Consider the following 19,633-nt stretch of genomic DNA (forward strand, 5'->3'; position numbering starts at 1 on the left):
ACGCATGTTTAGGTTGGGTTGATCCATCAAATACTTCAAACTCTTATGGTCCGTGTATAAGGTACAACGAACCCCGTACAGGTAGTGACGCCAAATTTTGAGGGCGAACACTACTGCCCCCAACTCTAAGTCGTGCGTGGGATATCTCGCTTCGTGAGGCTTCAGCTGCCTCGATGCATAGGCTATCACATGGCCCCTCTGCATCAACACTGCACCCAGTCCTGAAATCGATGCGTCGCAATATACGACAAAGTCCTCCATCCCTTCCGGAAGAGCTAATACTGGTGCTTCGCACAGTCTCTGACGAAGTGTCTCGAAGGAAGTCTGCTGTTCGGGTCCCCATGAAAATGTAACACCCTTTCGGGTCAATTTGGTAAGCGGCACCGCGATCTTGGAGAAGTCCCTAATGAACCTTCGATAGTACCCCGCCAACCCAAGGAAACTCCTGATCTCCGAAGGTGACTTCGGTGCCTCCCAACTCATCACCGCTTCCACCTTGGCCGGATCGACCAATATCCCTGCCTGATTTACAACGTGCCCCAGAAATTGAACCTCCCGTAACCAGAAGTCACATTTGGAGAATTTTGCATATAGCTTCTCCGACCTCAGTACCTCAAGGACCTCCCTCAAATGTCCCTCATGCTGCTCCCTAGACCGCGAATACACCAGAATGTCGTCGATGAACACAATCACAGACCGATCCAGCATCGGCCTGCATACCCTGTTCATGAGATCCATGAACACTGCTGGGGCATTGGTGAGCCCAAAAGGCATCACCACGAACTCGTAATGCCCATACCGCGTCCTAAAGGCTGTCTTCTGGACGTCCTCATCCCGCACTCTTACCTGATGGTACCCTGATCTCAAATCAATCTTGGAAAACCAAGATGCCCCTTGCAACTGATCGAATAGATCATCGATCCTCGGTAACGGATAGCGGTTCTTGACTGTCACCTTATTCAGCTCCCGGTAATCGATACACATCCGGTGTGAACCATCCTTCTTCTTGACGAACAGAATCGGTGCTCCCCACGGCGAGCTACTCGGCCGAATAAATCCCTTCCCCAACAACTCTTGAAGTTGCGAGGACAATTCTTGCATCTCTGGAGGTGCAAGACGATAAGGCACCTTCGCAATAGGCGCAGCCCCTGGAACTAGATCGATACCAAACTCCACTTGCCTCGCAGGAGGTATTCCTAGCAAATCCTCGGGAAAAACATCTGGAAACTCGCGCACCACTGGAACCTCCTTCAATGTCTTCGGTCTCTCAGAACTCTCCCGCGTATCCATCACATACGCCACAAAACCGTTACATCCCCGCTGTAGGCATTGCCTCGCCCTAGCGGCCGAACAAAAAGCTGATCCCGAACGGGTACCCTCGCCGTATACCGTAAGAACTCCCCCACTAGGGTCTCGTATAGTCACCAGCTGACGCTCGCAGTCGATAACAGCGCTGAATCGGCTCAACCAGTCCATGCCTACAATGACACAGACATCCCCCATCGCAATAGGAATGAGGTCAATCGGAAACGCGACCCCGAAGATCTCTAGCACACATCCCCGAAGAACCTCCGTAGCACAAATCACCCTCTCAGCCGCAATAGAAACGCTCAAAGGTCGACTTAACGGCTCACGACTAATGCCAATGTGCTGACTAAAAGCTAACGATACAAACGATCTACTCGCACCCGAATCAAATAACACTAGAGCAGGCATAGAGTTCACAAGGAAAGTACCTACACATACATTAACATAAGCATAACATTTCGACCTTTAATTAAATACGTGAATGATGACATACCTGCCACAACATCGGGCGCAGCGCGGACCTCCTCCGCAGTCAGCTGAAAGGCTCTCCCGCGAGCCCTCGGGGCCTCGACCTTCGCCGGTCGGGTCTCAGTAGTCCGGGTAGTAGGTGTAGCTCCCTGACGAAGTTGCGGGCACTCGGCCTTCCGATGGCCTGTCTGGTTGCAGTGAAAGCAAACCATAAACCCCTTAGGGCAATCCCTGGCAATATGTCCCTCCTTGCCACACTTGTAGCAACCACCAGCTCGACACGCCCCCTCGTGACTCTTGCCGCACTTCGCGCAAGTGCGACCCTTCGAACCTCCCATCCTCGAATCAGCGAACTTAGTCCGCTTGGCTGCCGGCTGAGACTGGGCCGGCCGTCGATCCACCTGCCGAGACTCAGCCTCCTCCCTCGCTTGAGTCTCCAACTCAATCTCGCGCTTCCTGGCGTTCGCCTGAAGCTCAGTGAAAGTACGATAGGTGGAGTTTGACACAAACTCCCGGATCTCCCTCTTCAAAACACCCAAATAGCGGCTCATCCGCGACTGCTCCGTAGATACCAGCTCGGGGCAGAACATTGCCCTCTCATGAAACTTCCGTGTGATCACTGCCACGGAATCAGTACCCTGCTTAAGGGTCAAGAACTCATGAATCAATCGCTCCCTCTCTACCGGGGGAACGTACTCGTCCCTGAACATCTCCGTAAACCTCCCCCATGTCACCGCCGAAATCTCTGCCTGAGTGAAGTTCGCCGTCACGAACTTCCACCAATCCTTCGCTCCCAGACGGAGCTGGTTCAAGGCGAACCGTACCCTCAAGTGCTCCGGGCATGAGCAAGTATAGAAGCACCCCTCGATGTCGGCGATCCACCTCATAGCTGCAATCGGATCCTGCGTCCCATCAAATTCAGGGGGTTTCGTGTTGCTGAATTCCCTGAATAGTAATGAATCACCCCCTTGCGGCCTGGCAGCAGCCACAGCTGCGGTAGCGGCAGCAACTGCAGCTTCAGTAAGTGCGGCGTACCGCTCCTCAAACTCCTCCATCAGCGTGGTCTTAATAGACCCAAACATCTCCGGGATCTCAGCCCGGACCGCCGCAGCTACCTCTTCCTGAATAATCTGACGAATCTCCTCGTCACTCGCACCGCTCGAACTCGCCCCATTGCGTGTGATAACCATGATGTCTCTGAAATACAACATAAAATCATCAGAGACTCCACCAAGTACAATTGTACTCGATACGCGCCCTACCCAGTCTCCGATCTCCAGGGATTCTTACTTGAGTCTTCCACTGATCCGGTGCCTTCGGTAGTACGGGCCCAATACTACCGACCACACCGTATCAGTATTCGTCCCAAATCTTCCTCCCCAAATCCCGAATAATGAGTACTCTACCTCTAGTATGCACTATCTACTTGCACGCTACCAAATATCTCATATAAGCAGTCTCCCTAGACTAAGGCATCACAAAACAGGCAATTCTAGTCCTATCATGTATACCTAGCCTTCTAGCATGCATAACAATTCATAATTCAGTACATAACATAACATCGTAAGGTATTCTGGGGATCTTTACCGTTCGGACGCTGGCTGCTCGTACACACTGTTCCATCCTTGTTTTACCGCCTTACCATTTATAAAATGTTGTGTCCTTATTATTTAAAAAGGTTTTTCCTCAAATCCCCGGTCTGAGTTCAGTTGCACCCAAAAGTACACCCGAATCCCTCAAACCAAGGCTCTGATACCAATTGTAACAGCTCAAATTTTCAAATAAAATTTTCATTTAAAACAAAACATCATTATTCAATAAAAGGGTTTATTCCAAGTTTATTTCAAAAGTATAAATAATAAATCTCCAGGATCTTCAACAGTGGCAGTGTGTACGTGTCACGCCGGCGCCTTCCCACGGTCATCACTAGTACCTGAAAAACATAAACACAACTAGTAAGCATAAATGCTTAGTGAGTTCCCCAGTATACGACTTACCCACATGCGCCTTCCGGCCCGGACCTTTCGGTCCACATAACATTGCCTTCCGGCCCGTAACATAATCGCCTTCCGGCCCATAACATATTGCCTTCCGGCCAGTATTAAATTGCCTTCCGGCCCATAGTATTTTGCCTTCCGGCCCATAATAGTATAAAACATAACACATGTAACATAACACACATAACACATAAGTCATACATCATACCGTCCTTTCTATCACATAAAGTCTCGCCTTCCGGCCCGTATAAGCATACATCACATATAAGCATACATCACATATAAAGCATCTACCTCTCTAGACATAGCATAAATATAACACATACGACCTTCCGGTCTCACAGTCAAACCCTTCCGGGTGAAGTATAGTGAGAAGACTCACCTCGTAGTATGCAAGCTATAAACCCTTCGATCGGCCAAAAGACGCGACATGACGGCCATAAGATCATTTTATACGATTCAGAATTGAAACGGCTAGGGTTCAGCTGAATCAGCGTCGACTCGCCGAGTCCCTATTTGGACTCGTCGAGTCCAGTCGCGTATCTGCGACTGCGACCAAGACCATGGCCCTACTCGGCGAGTCATGCACCAACTCGCCGAGTCCCCTCCTAAATGTGCCCCAAAAATAATTTAAAGAAATACCTGAAATTCCGGGCTGTTACAACTTATATAACAATATCGCTCGTAAACCTTAAGTTAATGATAAATCTAGATTCGTAATAACTATTAGACTAAAATCTAGTGATAATTATACCAGGTTTCGTCAAAGGAAAATAAAATTATTAGAAGCAAAGCGCTGCCCGAGTTTGGAGTTATCACTTTAACAAGTGATTGCATATTTACTTTCATCTTACACATAGATATGACATATTTAATATAAATTACGTGCTATATGTATCAATTATCTGTGTTCTTGATATCTATGTCAGATGAACGATTTATACACGTTTTACTTGATTTAAACTGTATATATATATATATATATACACACACCTTTAAATATTGGGTAAAGATGAGTAGATGAAATATGATGTAAAAGATGAAAGATGAAAGATGATATAGATGTTGAGAGGTGTAAGATAATTAGAAGCCTTAACTTGAAGTTGATCCAATCATCTAGCAGAGTATAGATGATGACCACAGACTGTTCTAGATAGTCCAGTAGAACGCTAACATCCTCGCAACATGTAGGTGTTTTTGAACTATGTGTTCACCAGATGTACTCTAAAAACCCTGACAGCTATGGACTTAGTGTCTTATGAATGGACATTGGCAGATATGGATTTAATGCCCATTAGATAAATATCAGTAGATATGGACTTAGTGTCTAATAGATAACATCGACAACTATGGACTTAGTATCTGTTAGATAAACCTAGGCAGCGATGAACTTCATGCCTATTCCCTAGAACAATCCTTATGAATGATTGAATGAAGGATAAATGATTCTTAAGGTAGATCCTTAAGAATAAAGAAGATAATAGGGATGAGCAATTGGGTTAATTGTTTGATGATTAAACATAATAATTATATTATTATGGATTGAAAACCCTATGTACTCACCATGTTTCCCAACTTGACCCACTCGGTTTATTTGTATCACATTTGTCGATACGAAGATATATTACACTGAGAGATTAAAGGAGATGTAAATCATTAGTGTAAATGAATGTAAGGTTTGTTTATGCTTATGTTTCTGTATTGACGATGACATCCTAATGTTTTAATATAAACAAAAATACATTTCTTCGGAAATGCTTTGATAATATCTTTGTCATGTTTTCTGGGAACAAATTCCGTTATATTATTCTTTAAAATGGATACTCTGATTTTTAAATAAGCATAAATAAAACTTTTTAAAATGACCGTGTATTTGGGGATGTCGCACCGACAAGATTGATTGCTTTAGCGTTTTCCACAAACGATTTCATAAACGATTGAGTGCTTAGCGTTTTTCACAAACGACCGAGTTGGGTTAAGTGATTGAGTGCTTTAGCGTTGTTCACAAACGATTTTAAAGACGAGGGAGATATTGAGCTTATTTCATTCTCCCAAAAATCAAATCCCCAAATTGAATCCCTTACTTAATCGAATCTATAATGACGCCTCAATAATGGTAGTGGCTCCATCGCAACTTCATCCTTTACTCTGCTTTCCTCAATCAAAAGAGCCAAAATCACAAGTGGGAAGAAGCAGGGAGTGATTTAATGGTAGGATTTGGTGTGTATGTGTGTTGTGTGTTCATCCTCATATGCTCACTGAAATCGATTTTGGGGTAAATCTGAAATCGATTTTGGGTTTAATTGTAGGACCTGAAGGTATTACAGATTTAGGATATGTATTTCAAAGTTAATGTGTGTTTGTTTGTGTCCGAGAAGAGAGAGAGGGAGAGATAGAGATAGAGATAGATAGAGAGAGAGTCCTTATCTTTATTTAATATATAAAGTACATATAGAAAAAAAAGAAAAATAAAATAATATAACAAGGGTAATTTAGTAATTTCAATTGGGGAGGGATCAAATTCACTTACAAACATGATCAAAACGACCATAAAACCAAAAAAGTAGAGGTTTGGACGAAACCTCAAAAAAAAAATATGCATACAAGCAAGACAATTTTTGCAGTTTTGTCTAAAAAAAAATTTACATTGCTGAATAGTTAAGGGACTATACATGTAATTCGCTCAATATCCCAAAGATTCGAAGCTGTCGTGGCACGGCTCACTCTATACATACGACGTCATAACACAAATTTCCCTTTTCCTTCCCCACTTTCTTGGTTCCTACTTGCGACCTTCGTCGGAGCTTCCTCCTCCGACTTCTTAATCCGCCGTTGGCTCCCTCCTCCTCCGCTACTCTGGAAATCACATCAAAATTCATCCTTGTATCTATCGTCTTCCTCTTTCTCTCTCTCTTCAGTATGTGCGAACGACCTAATTAGGTTTTTGCGCCTCTCTAATGCAGCAGCAACCATCTAATCACCCGGATTTCAATCAGTCCGGAGGAACAACGTCTTCACGCGCTTCATTATGTCCGTTACTGCATTACCTTGTTGTCACGCGCTTTCTATTGGCTCACCTCTTCCTTCTACGGCTGGAGCTAAAAATAAACTCTCTAAACCCTATATCTCATTCAACCGGACTGCTCGCTTGTTAAAATTATCATCTTCAAATACATCGAGAAACGTAAGTTCAAACTTGCATTTTCTGTTTATTAATTGAATGTAATTTGTGTTTAGTAGTATACTTGTTCTTGAATGATTATATAAGGCATTAGAACTTTTCTGAATGCAACCTTTGTAACATTTGCACCATTGCTAATTGAATCAATTTTGTAGTTAGTTATGAAGTTATGTTGTTTGGGGCTGTTCTAACAGATTAAGCATGTGATTCTTTTATCTTCCATTTAACATAGATCATATGGAATTTTGTCGATTTGATATGTGAATGCCAGGTTTTAGTAGTGAGCTCCCTGTAAATATGAATCTGTTGATATGATTTAAATCATATACAATGAAATATGAATCTGTTGATATGATTTAAATCTGATTCATCATGCTTACCTTTTTCTGTCCTTTTTAAATAAACAACATAACACAATGCTTGATGCTCATCTAATATGATTGAATTTGATGTTGATTTGTAGAATTGGAGATTTTCATGCTTTAAGAATGACGAATCATCTTCAGAATATTCTGCCTCTGAGACTTCAGAAGATATGATTCCAGGAGAAACGGTAGAACCAGAAACAAAACAACCAAATGTGAATCATGATTGGGTGCTAAACTTCAAAAAGGTAGTTATCATTATTATTATTATTATTATTATTTTTTCCGTATTATGATTTATTATATGCACTTTATTACGTGAAAGTGTAGAGAGAAATAGTATTTCTTGATGTGTCTGAATGTTATTTTCAGGCTTCAGATGCTGTATTTACTGCAGAACCATGGACAGTGCCATGGACAGCTAAGACCATTTTACAGGTGCAGCTCTTTCTTTACATTTAGCACTATGTTAACCTCATACCATTATACCCCTAGCATAATATTCCATACAAATAAATTATATGAAAACCCATTTTAAGATTGCAAAACGAAGAGTTTGTTTTTGTTAAATTAATTATTAAATTTGAGAATGCAGGTGATGCTCCTCTGGATTGCTTCATTTTGGTTAGTAGGATCATGGATAATACCATTTATAGCCCACACAGCAGGTTTCAGAAAAGAGTCTCTAACATACAGAGGCCAAGCCTTATACAGTCTTTTAACAGACATAGTGGAGGGCATTTCCGGAATTGCAATCCTCAAACTTTGTCTCTCTAAATTCCACCCTCTTTCACCCGATTGGTTCAGATTTACCCTGAAAGGAAAATGGCAATTCGATGTAGGTCTAGGCTGCCTCATGTTCCCATTGGTCAACCGTCTGTCACAAGTCAACCTCAATCTACTCCCTTTAGCTCCCCCGACACCTGTCGCGATCTCAAACGTCGAACAATCAATAGTGGCTCGTGATCCGATGGCTATGGCGCTTTATGCCATAGTAGTTTCGGTTTGTGCCCCAATATGGGAAGAGATTGTGTTTCGAGGGTTTCTTTTACCTTCATTAACAAAGTACATGCCTGTTTGGTGTGCAATTTTAGTGAGTTCATTAGCTTTTGCTTTGGCTCATTTCAATATTCAGAGAATACTCCCACTTGTGTTTTTAGGGGTTGTTATGGGTACTGTTTATACTCGTTCTAGAAACTTGTTACCCTCTATGTTGTTACATAGCCTTTGGAATGCCTTTGTATTTGTAGATCTTATGAGATAGGTGCTTATGCTCTTGCTATTGCTATTATTCATTTTCACCATTTGTATAAGCATACCCCCTTTTGTTATTATTATTATTAATCCAGTCTTTCACATAGCTTAATGACTTAAACACTTAATCTCGATATCTATGTACATGGTTGTTTCTTTTTTATTTAATGTGGACCGAATAACTTAATGGGTTTAGCCAATTAATATTGATAAATATTGTGTGATTTTTTTGGAATGTAAGGATAAAATGGTGAGACCTTGTCCAGACATATATATCATTATGTATTCAGCCATTTTACTCATGACATTAACGAGTAGGATAAGAAAGAGCCATGTAGGATGATTTTATAAAGGGTTGTTTGATAATTGTTGGGTCACATCTGATTGAGTCAAGAGTAAGGGGTTTTTTGGTAGTATCTAGAGTATTTATATCTGGATGATATAGAGACCTGTATGATGATGTAAAGATTCTATATGAATTTGTATTTTAATGATAAATTGATGTTTGGACAAACACACATATGAATGTTTGTTTCTTAATGATGAAAATGACTATTTTAACCCTTTAAATTATTTGTTGCTTTTTGATTGAAGAGGTAAACGACTGTGCTAAACGATACCAAATTTGTAACAGTTATAAATAAAAATACAAAATGCCATTCAAAATCCAAATTAAATAGAATCTAAATTAAAATTCATACAAACTCCAAGTTAAATAGAATCCAAATTAAAGTTCATTCAACATCTAAATTAAACGTAATTCTTAACATACAATTTTAAACATCTAACGTAATTCTTAACATACAATTTTAAAATAATTGACTAGCATTTGTATACAACATCTAAATAGCATTATGTTTTCAACCTTTCTTATTCTTTCATGAGTTCGCTTCAAACTATTCTCTTCGCATCTGTAAATTGTAATTTCTTGAATACAAGCTTCACGCAATGTCTTTTCCACACATTCTGTGTTTCCAATTAATTTTAAACATTTTTGTGCCATTTGTGCCATGTCTGGCATTTAAAATCAAGCAAGAATAGGTTTCAACTAGCAATTTTGGACAAGTTTCAACAATTTTGAACTTTTTATTCATAGCAACAAAACCCAACAATAACATAGTAGCAAAAATCAAGAACATAACAAATTTCAAAGTTCACACAAAAAGAAGATAACTCAACAACAAATCAAACACAAGCTTCAAGTTTTAGCAAAGAAGAAAACTCAACAAGAACCAGATCAAACACAAGTTTCAAGCCGACCAAAAACATGCTTAAAAATATATTTCACATACTTAGGGCTTGAAAAAACCGATTTCACAAAAATCGATCAACCACAGCGAGCGAGACAGAAGGGGGAGGGGGGGGGGAACTTACCAATGAAGAGGGAGGTGGAGCTGGATTGGCACTACTGAAAGTCTGATGGTAATGTGAGAATCACTGAGAAACAAAGAACGATGTTGATGGGAGAAGAGGGGGAAAGAAAAAAAGAGGCAAACATTTCTTTTCTTTAGGGTTAAGGTTATCAGATGGACAGACTTGTCAACACATTTGACGGATCAAGACCACTTTCACTTATGTCTGGCCGATTAAGAGGCTGAAAAAGGTCCAACCAAACGTTATGAGTCTGAACAATCTAGAGCCAACCTCTTTATGAGATCATTAAGGGGCCCAACAAATAACCCCTAAGACTCAACCTTGAATCTGTCCCGATAAGATGCATTTCAAAGGAACATGAACCAAGTCAAGGGCTTTTAAATATGATATCAAACAGTTTGAATCTGACTGACTTACTTTTAAGTATGATATCAAACAGTTTGAATCAGACTGACATACTTAGCTTCTAGTCTCTTACTAGACCCATAGCACAGGATATTAGATATTAGGTATTGAATGTCTGCGTATCCTTACAAGTCCTTTTTTGTCCGGAAAGAAATGATATCAAAAGGGGACCATCGGTCGGTTTCAAAGTTTCTTTCTGGTTATGGTTACATTGTCTCATGTCCATTTCTTTACCCGACAACCTTCGGGGACCAATGTCTACTCTTTTTGTTTTCTTTTGGGAAATATTAATTCGTAATTACAAACATCAACAAAAACAACAACATTACAATCTTCTTCCATTCTAAAGTTGTAACCACTCACACTGTTGGTGGATGTAAATCCCTGAAATTTCTAGTCCAAGAGAATATATAACCATATTTACTTCTTTAAAATTTCAACAAACCTTTATATATATACATAATTATATATTACAATTACTTTAATATTTAATTGAAGATTTTCAGGTTTGCTTGCAGACCATTTTATTTTAATGCGAGCATGCATGTTTCTTTGTATTAAACAAGTTCATGTGACAAGTATGACTGTTTGACGCGATATTTGTTTAGTTGTCCCCTTAAGACCCTTTTACTTGTGATATTTGTTTTTTATTAGGAGACCTGTTAATACAATTATTATAGGGGCAACCACCCCCTCGGGCCCAATAAACTGGTTTTCATCAATTCAATCTTACTGTTTAATAATACCACTTTTCTTATTTATTATAAAATTAAATATAATATACCATGCAAATGCAATATCAGTGACATCATGTGGGGTTCACATTTCGATAATTATATATACTATATGTTATCTATAGTGTGAAGGACCACAATAATGATGTCTTTACATGCACATGTATGTTTTTGTTTCTCTCTATATATACATACCTATGTCTATACACCACAAGGAATTTGATAAACATATCCTGAATCATTATTCATCATTCATAATTTCATCATATCCTTCCATGGAAGCTTCAGAATCACTATCGATTGAGAGCTTTTCGTACAGTTGGTTAGTCAACTTAAAGCCATCTTTTGAGACTTCTTTTAGAGCCTCCTTTGATGATGATTCCAACTTCATTGAAATGGACCCGAAGCTTTCCGCTTCTAAACGATTTCTTGTTTTTCATCAAGATTTCGACTTTGATCTCCCGACATTGCAACCTAATTGTGTTCATGCCGATGAGCTCATCTCTAATGGAATCCTCGTTCCACTTTTTTTAAAGCCGTTGGATATCGGAATGGGAATCTATGATTCCGTTTCCAGCTCGACTCCGGTTTCACCCGTGTCTTCCGCCGCCACCCATGGCAGAAGTCGGTCTTTGCTCTCTAGAAGGTACCGGAGACTGCCGAAAAGTGTCGTCCGGAAGTACTTGAATTTGGTAAGGCTGCTTTGGCTCAGAATGAGAAGGGGAAGGTCCGATTCCGATTCCGGTTCAGGTTCCGGTTCCGGTGCCGGACCAAGCACCGGAATTGGCATGTCGTCTCCCAGGGAAACCGAAACGTATTCTTCTAATGATTGGCTAAGATCATGCGATTCCGATTCCGCTAAAATCTTGGCATTTGAAGGCACAAGTGAAGCAGACAATTGGAGAAGATCATGCGATTCCGAGAGTTCGATTTACGAAGCGGTTCTTCACTGCAAGAAAACTATTGGTTAGAATACGTCGATCTCGTGTGTGTTTTTTAATTAATTTAGTTTGCAATTCACAAATCAGAAAATGAAAGATACAAAAAATTGGTAAATTTTCAGGCTATAAATGAAGAGAAAGAAGATGCGAAGATGGTAGAAAATTACCGTCTGAGATTTTATGGTTGGTTCTAGACGTGTAAAGTGTTACTAAAAAACTGTAACTACCGGTCGTCCAAATTATGGTTTGAGAAATGATCTTATATATAAAATGCATGTCTTAAAAGTTAAAATATTTATTGGATGCCTGGTTTTCAAATTGTCTTTGGTTTGGTCAATCAAAGAAGTTCGACCTCCATAACTCCATTGTTACCTGTTTTTTTTTTTTTTTTATAAAAAAAAGTCAATATTGATACTAACTTTGTAATAAAATTGAATAATAAAAGAAATCTGGGGTGGTTCTTGTTTTGAACTAGATCGAATTAAAACATGTCCATCCTTGAGAAAATACGAAATCAAGAGGCCAACAAAAAAACAAAATATAAAAAATAAGAAAAAAACAGGAATTAGACTAGAAAAATCTTGGACTTGATTTTACCAAAATAAAATATGTGAATTAGCAAAGGGCATTTGGCCTAGCAGTAAGGAGAGCCGGAGAGGCACTCTCAAATGAGATGAGTTCAAGTCTCGTTAGGAGACATGAGTGATTTTAGGATTAGGTTAGTTCGCTGGTTCAAAAAAAAAATATGTGAATTTCTTGCTTAGGTTTAATTGTAACCGAAAAATTCACAATCGGTTTCCATAATATATTTAAGTTGTTTTAACTCTTGGGTGACTTATTTTCCGAAAACGATGGGGAGAAGAGAGTGGCTTGGGAAGGAAGGGGATTGCAAACATTTGCCGATGAGAATTCCCGCCCCAAAAATACAGCCACAATGGCCCGGTGTTTGCCGCTGCCCGCTAGCACTTTTGTAGCTCTCACATTGTTTAGTCTAAGGCTAAAACTATTGGGTATTGGTCACATCATTATCTTATCTCTTCTTCTTTCCATCACAATTTTTTGGGTAGTCTTCCAAACCTTCAATGCAGGTGTGAGGCTAAGAAAGAAAAACCGGTGTTGCCCTTCGTTGTCGTTACCATGGCGTGGTAACGCCTTATATCTTAACGGGAGTCGGAGGTAGTGTTCCCGACGTTATACCAGCGTTTTATGGCGTCCATGTTATTATAACGAGAGTGGGCGTTGCGGACACTGAGCACTCTAAAGTGTGTGGTGATATTTTTATCAATGGTAAAAAGGTGCCACATAAGTTTTTGTAACTTTTGGTGTATTTTACTAATGAATGGAATTTTTTTTTTTTTTTTTTTTTTTATTTTTTTTTTTATCAGTGGTATATACAATGGTATTTATATTTAAAGGAAAAAAGAAAAAAAATTGCAATGACAATCAGGAAATAAAAAATAAAAAGCTTTACTATTAAAATTTATCGTAAGTGGAACTTTACCTATGAGATTTATCATTAACAAAAAAAGAAAAAAAATTGCAATGCCAATAGATTTTTATCAATGACAAATCCTTCCACACCGTTTAGTCTAATACATGGATAAATTTTCCAAAAGTTTTTAAAGTTTATCAATGACAAACCCTTCCACACCATAAATTTCCAAAAGTTTTTAAAGTAAGTTAATTGGACCTTCCAAAAAATTTTCAAAATAAACTAGTTAAGTAAATCCAACACATTTAATTAATCATATTAATTAACTATTCGACTTTATTAAATATTTTTAATTGAATTTGGTTTCATTTAATAAATAATAAATAGCAAATTTATTTACTTTTTTTAGTTGATAAATAATAATTTATCCAATAAAATAATAATGTAATAATTCGAATCTTAGCAAACAAACAACCATACATGCTGTTTTCTTGTAAATTGAAAAAAAAAAAAAAACAATATACCATCCGGTGATTGAAATTCGAAATTCAAAGAACAAAATTTTGGTGTAGGAAAAATTGCATTTCCTCGTAAATTTCACAAGAAGGTAAAGGAAAGTACGGAAACAAAAAATGAATTGCAAAAACAAAAATTGGATTGGATAAAGTATCAGAAAAGGGTGCCGTTTCTGAAAAAGCCAATGACTCCGATGAGAGAAAAAAGGAAAAAAAAATCAAAATTTTTAATACAAATAAAATAATTAGACTTTATATACCACCTTCCGAAAATGATCCGTTGAAGGGAGCCTAGTTGAACATAATATATTTGGTCATATCAATCGAGAAACTAAATATTTTACTACTTACTATTATTATTATTATTATTATTATTATTATTATTATTATTATAAAATAATTATAGGTGTTTTAAAAGATTAGTATTAATTTTATTAAAATATGATAATTGTCTATTATCTTGGTGAATATAATAATTATAATCTATATTCCTTATTAATTTCAATGTTTATATCAAGATCTATTAAGTAAGGATCAACCAGGTAGAACAGTTGGGAGACATGACCATTTCAACATATAAGATTTCTGAAATCTAACAACCAAACCAACATGACCATTCTGGACACATTTCCCGTAAGTAGATCAATCGATAATTGAAATTACTGATAAATATTATTTATAGGTTCATAGCAACGACTTATGACTATAAATACAAGTTATACCGAAAGAAATAGAGTGTAGTTTAACTTACAAGGATTTCTAGCGAAAGGTCGGAAATTATACTGGAAGAATTCCGATTAGAGAGCTTCTTTTTGTCGGGCTCTTTGATGCCTAGATCCCTGCTAAAACACCCCTAAGGACTAGAATGATTTGTACTCAAGAAGAAAGAAGCCTTGGAGCAAATGGATTTGCAAGATGTGAGAAAATGAATGATTTTCGCAACTTATGTATAGGCTTCCAAGAAGGAGGTTGCCCAACGAAATTTCAGGTTACGCCTGTCGTAGTGAGTACGCCCAACGTAATTTAGGGTTACGCCCAATGTAGTGGCGTGCGCAACAAGCAAATACGTATGTAGATTTTAAATCTTCAAAAATTCATAACTTTCACATACGAACTCCGTTTTTGACGTTCTTTATATCCACCCCTAGCTATCGACGAGATCTACAACTTTGGTTTAGACTCTGTCGGCTAATTTTGACTTTATTTTTTAAGTTATATTTTTAACAGACTTAGACTGTTAAAGTCTATTAAAAAATCATAACTCTCTCGTCCGACATCCGTTCTTGACTGTCTTTATATCGACAGACTCTTATTAACGAGATCTTTGATTCTCATTTAGATTGTTTCGGTTAAATATACAGTGATCTAAAATTCGATTTTTGAGTTGTATACTACTAAACTGAATCTTAGAAAAAACATAACTTCCTTTTATGAAGTTAGATTTGGACGTTCATTATATGTACACTCTCGGTTTAGTGACTACTACGACTTTCGTTTACACCTCATAGGCTAAAAAGTAATTTATTAAAAAATTTCTTTTTATAATACACAGAGTCGTGCTGGTTTAATCGCGAAAGTTCAAAGAAACATAACTTATTAATATGAAGTCGGATTTTAGGGTTCATTCATGAAGATTTATGAAACCACATGCACCTTCCATGAAACCGAAAAAAAAGTTAGAGTCCATTCATAAAGATTTATGAAGATTTGTCTTTAATTTAAATCCAAAAATAATACTAGATTTTTTATAAACGATAAATCTAATTTAATCTATTCTTAAATTACTACTGAATCCATTTATGTTTCAGACAGGACTTGAACTCTCAACTTCGAAAAGGGAAGGTAACACTTGATACGGTCGAGCTAAAAACCTTTTGGTAATATTACATGTCTGTGTTCGACACAAAACGTTTGGAAGTGTTTGAGAGCTTCTAGCTTCTAGCGTTGGACAAAACGTTCTTTTTTTAACAGAATGCCTCGTTCGACGCTACAAGGTTCTAGCGTTTAGTTTAAACAAAACGCTCAAAATCCAAATGCTACTTCATGTAGCGTTTAACAAAATGCTACTTTGCTGAAACCCATAACCAGTTCATCACAAATATTTAAACAATTTAATATCCCTTTAATTTAGTAAAATCAGTTTTAAAACCCTATATATTATCGACCCCTTTTGCCGAAACCCATAACCAGTTCATCACAAATGTTGACACCATCCACCATCGTTACCAACCTTCTCTGCCTCTTCTTCGCCGCCTTCCAGTCGATGCTACGCATTCTGCTCCTCCGGATATCCTCTGACATTGTCTGCTACTCCAGTAACCCTCCAACATATATCCTTTTCATCTATGAAGGTTAGTTCTTCTTCCATTCTAAATGCATTGGATTAATTGATTATAAAGAATGTTAACCTCTGAAGGTTTTTTCTGGCCACTGAACCAGCTAAGGCCATCGTCCCGACCTCCAATCTAGAAACCGTGTTCGACATCAAATACTCCTCTCACAATCAACGATGTAACCACCCGCCCATCCGCTGCACCGTGGTGAAGAAAGATGACATCGTTAAAGAGATGAAGGAGAAGTCGTTTGATGTTGCTGATTTCACTATGGTTTATTTGACAACTGCAGCTAAAGAAGACTACAATGCCTGTGTTGGAGGTTATTGCAAGTAATCAGGTCAGAATCAAACCTTAATTCCTAAATTGATTGAAATATACTTGAGATTTTGTTTTTCATTTGGGATTCTGATTTTCCTTGAACATTGCTTGCTTAATTAGCTTATTGATGAAATGAAAAGTGATATATAGCTGAGTTGAGTTACTGCAAGTTATTATACAATGTATTCTAACAGAATAATGATTTTTTAGGAACTATCAAATACACAACATAGTAGATTCTGTAAGAATACATTATGCTTTGTATAGTATATTATGTTAGAATGCACTCAGTTAGAATTTAAAATGATAATTACACTTTAGGTTTAATGATTCTTTAAGAATGTTTGTTAAAAATTTTATAATATATTTTGGTTACACAATAGTAATGAGTAATTATATGATGCTATGAATGGTAAGTGCATATATATTCTATCAAAATTAAATGATAACTACACTTTATATTTAATGATTTTTTTAGAATCTTTGTTTACCTGTTATTTATTTATTATTATTATTTTTGTAATAGATTTTCTCTTGGATTGTCTATTATTATTTTTTGTAATAGATATTTCTTTTTGAATGTCTATTCTATCATATTCTATGTATTCTACTAGAATATATAAGGTGATAGTTAATTGCAAGTAACATGTTTTTAATCATTATTAGTTTTTGTTGTATTTTGTGATAGGAATGACTGGAAGAATGCTATGAAGACCTAATATGAATAACTTGAAGAATGAATAAAGTTTGATCATACTCACTATTTTAGAATGTTGTTATTTTTTAAGAATTTTACTCATTTTTTGTTGATATTCTTTTAGAATATGTATAATTATATCAAAATGTATAAGACTTTTAATCTGTAAGAATATGTATAAATTTGTATTTAAGTTCAGATGTATAAGAATATATTAGAATGTTGTTATTTTTCAACATCGGATTCAAGAATGTTGTTATTCTTCAATAATATTCTAATAGCATAAAATTCTGAAAGAACATTATTCTAACAAAAAAAATATCTTGAAAGAATAAAATCGGTTATGTATACAAACTAGATTATAACCCGCGTTAAACGCGGGGAACATAAATTAAATACATATTACATTAATAGGTGGAGGAAGAAGGAGAACAGGAATAAGAACAAATTAATATACAAAAAATTGTAGAAGAAGAAGGAGAACAGAGCAAAGAAAGAACCTAGAAAAAAATTATAGAATAAGACCGTTGAAGAAGAACACTGTAAATCATACAATTCAATCCAAAATCGTAAGAAGAACAACTTCAATATAATCGTATATATAAGTTGTTTTTCAATAAGGAAATCATTATCTTCCAAAAAAAATGAGATCCTAAAATATCATCTTGAAGATTTTCGGTTATTCATCTGGAAAAAATAATATCATTTATATTGAATCAAAATTTCAAATTAATTGAATTGCTTAATTTATGAGTTTTAAATTCAAACCATTATCTCAAATTGATTTATTTTACGTGGGATATATCAGAAGATAAATTATAAATAATATTGACTTTATTTTTGACTCTTAAATATTTTGCTAATTTAATAGGATTAGATTAAATTTTATAGGGTAATAACCAAATTGTTGATATGCTTATTTAATGAGTTAAAAAACATAATTAAATAAAAACTAAACGAATTTGAATTTTGAAGCCAAAAGCTATAAAGAATGGAGTTAAATCAGGAACAATATTAATTAGAGAAACCAATATCTCATATATAAATAGAATGATATGCTGTAATTGATAATGTAATTAATGAATTTAAAAATTCTATAATTAAATGTAATTGTGTTTGAATTTTATTTGAAAAAGATGATGTCAACAATATAATATAATGGTAGAAAACATATGATTGAAATGCAATAAATAGTCCTGATTGCTTCATTGTTGAATTAAGGTGTCTCTTTTAATAATATTTAGATATGTTTGTAGTATTCTTTGTAAAAGAATGTTTTCTGTTCGATGTTAATTTTTTTTCTAATTCAACAATGATTGTATTATCAACAGTGAAGTTTGAGATTGCATAACCATCAACTTTGTTAATCAAACTATAATGTGAAATTTGAATTTGAAATTATCGAAAAGTACATGAAAAGCGAATGGATAAATCTTCATATTCCCCTACTAAATTTTTTTTAAAAAAAATTGGTTATAAAAATAGATAGACAAAAGGTAAAAAATTAGTTTTATATAAATGAAGTTAATATCGATAACCTCATTAAACTTTTGAAGCAAGTCTTGTGCGGTTTTTTCCAGAAGTTTCTTCGTGTCACGATCAAATAACGTAAGTAACACCACACCGGTAAAGTCATGTACTTGAATATTGATTTTGAAACTAAAGCCATTGATATAAACAAATATAGTAATATAAAATTAAACAATTTAACTAAAGAGTATAATAATATGTATAAAAGAATTTTTGAAAAACTTAGAACAAGATATATGTATTTGTTCATGTAAGTTGAAGTGTAACAATAAAAAACTTCATCATCTTGCTTTTGGTCCGTTCCACGAGTTTTGTCATCATACATTACAACAACTTTTATGATTTTCTTTGGACAAACATAGGTCAACATATTAAAAAAATGAAGATAAAGGATATAATTTTGTTTCTATAACTAAATGAATGAAACTAATATACTTAAAGTAGATTGATTAATTTTTTTCATAACCTCTCAACAGAAATACAGTAATAACAAGTAATAAGAACAAAGTAAATACAATAAATTGTAGAAGAAGAAAGAGAACAGGGTAAAAAAAGAACCTAGAAAAAAGAATTATAGAATAAGACCGTTGAAGAAGAACATTGTAAATCATACGACTCAATCTAAAATCGTAAAAATAACAACTTTAATGTAAGCGTATATATATATATATATATATATATATATATATATATATATATATATATATATATATATATATATATATATATATATATGTTGTTTTTCAATAAAGAAATCATTATCTTCCAAAAAAATAGG

The 19,633-nt window shown here is 36.0% G+C and overlaps 2 protein-coding genes across 3 annotated transcripts; both read left to right on the forward strand.

Annotated features, from left to right (window-relative positions):
- The first annotated feature begins 6,520 nt into the window (after window positions 1–6,520).
- On the forward strand, window positions 6,521–8,679 carry LOC145012106 (CAAX amino terminal protease family protein). Of its 2 annotated transcripts, XM_078970890.1 has the most exons (5): window positions 6,521–6,656; window positions 6,737–6,957; window positions 7,418–7,567; window positions 7,692–7,757; window positions 7,915–8,679. In XM_078970890.1, exons 2-5 carry the CDS (start codon window positions 6,802–6,804, stop codon window positions 8,581–8,583), a joined length of 1,041 nt encoding a protein of 346 aa, XP_078827016.1. In that variant the 5' UTR covers window positions 6,521–6,656; window positions 6,737–6,801; the 3' UTR covers window positions 8,584–8,679. The 2 variants fall into 2 exon arrangements, with proteins under 2 accessions (XP_078827016.1, XP_078827015.1); XM_078970889.1 differs by having other exon boundaries at window positions 6,523–6,957.
- Window positions 8,680–11,267: 2,588 nt separating this feature from the next.
- On the forward strand, window positions 11,268–12,321 carry MAKR6 (membrane-associated kinase regulator). Its single transcript, XM_078971679.1, has 2 exons — window positions 11,268–12,052; window positions 12,150–12,321. The coding sequence occupies exons 1-2, from the start codon at window positions 11,284–11,286 to the stop codon at window positions 12,158–12,160; spliced, it is 780 nt and encodes a 259-aa protein (XP_078827805.1). The 5' UTR covers window positions 11,268–11,283; the 3' UTR covers window positions 12,161–12,321.
- Window positions 12,322–19,633: the final 7,312 nt, after the last annotated feature.

The sequence above is a fragment of the Lactuca saligna genome, chromosome 8 (assembly GCF_052625555.1).
Source record: "Lactuca saligna cultivar CGN05327 chromosome 8, ASM5262555v1, whole genome shotgun sequence".
Lineage (NCBI taxonomy): Eukaryota > Viridiplantae > Streptophyta > Magnoliopsida > Asterales > Asteraceae > Lactuca > Lactuca saligna.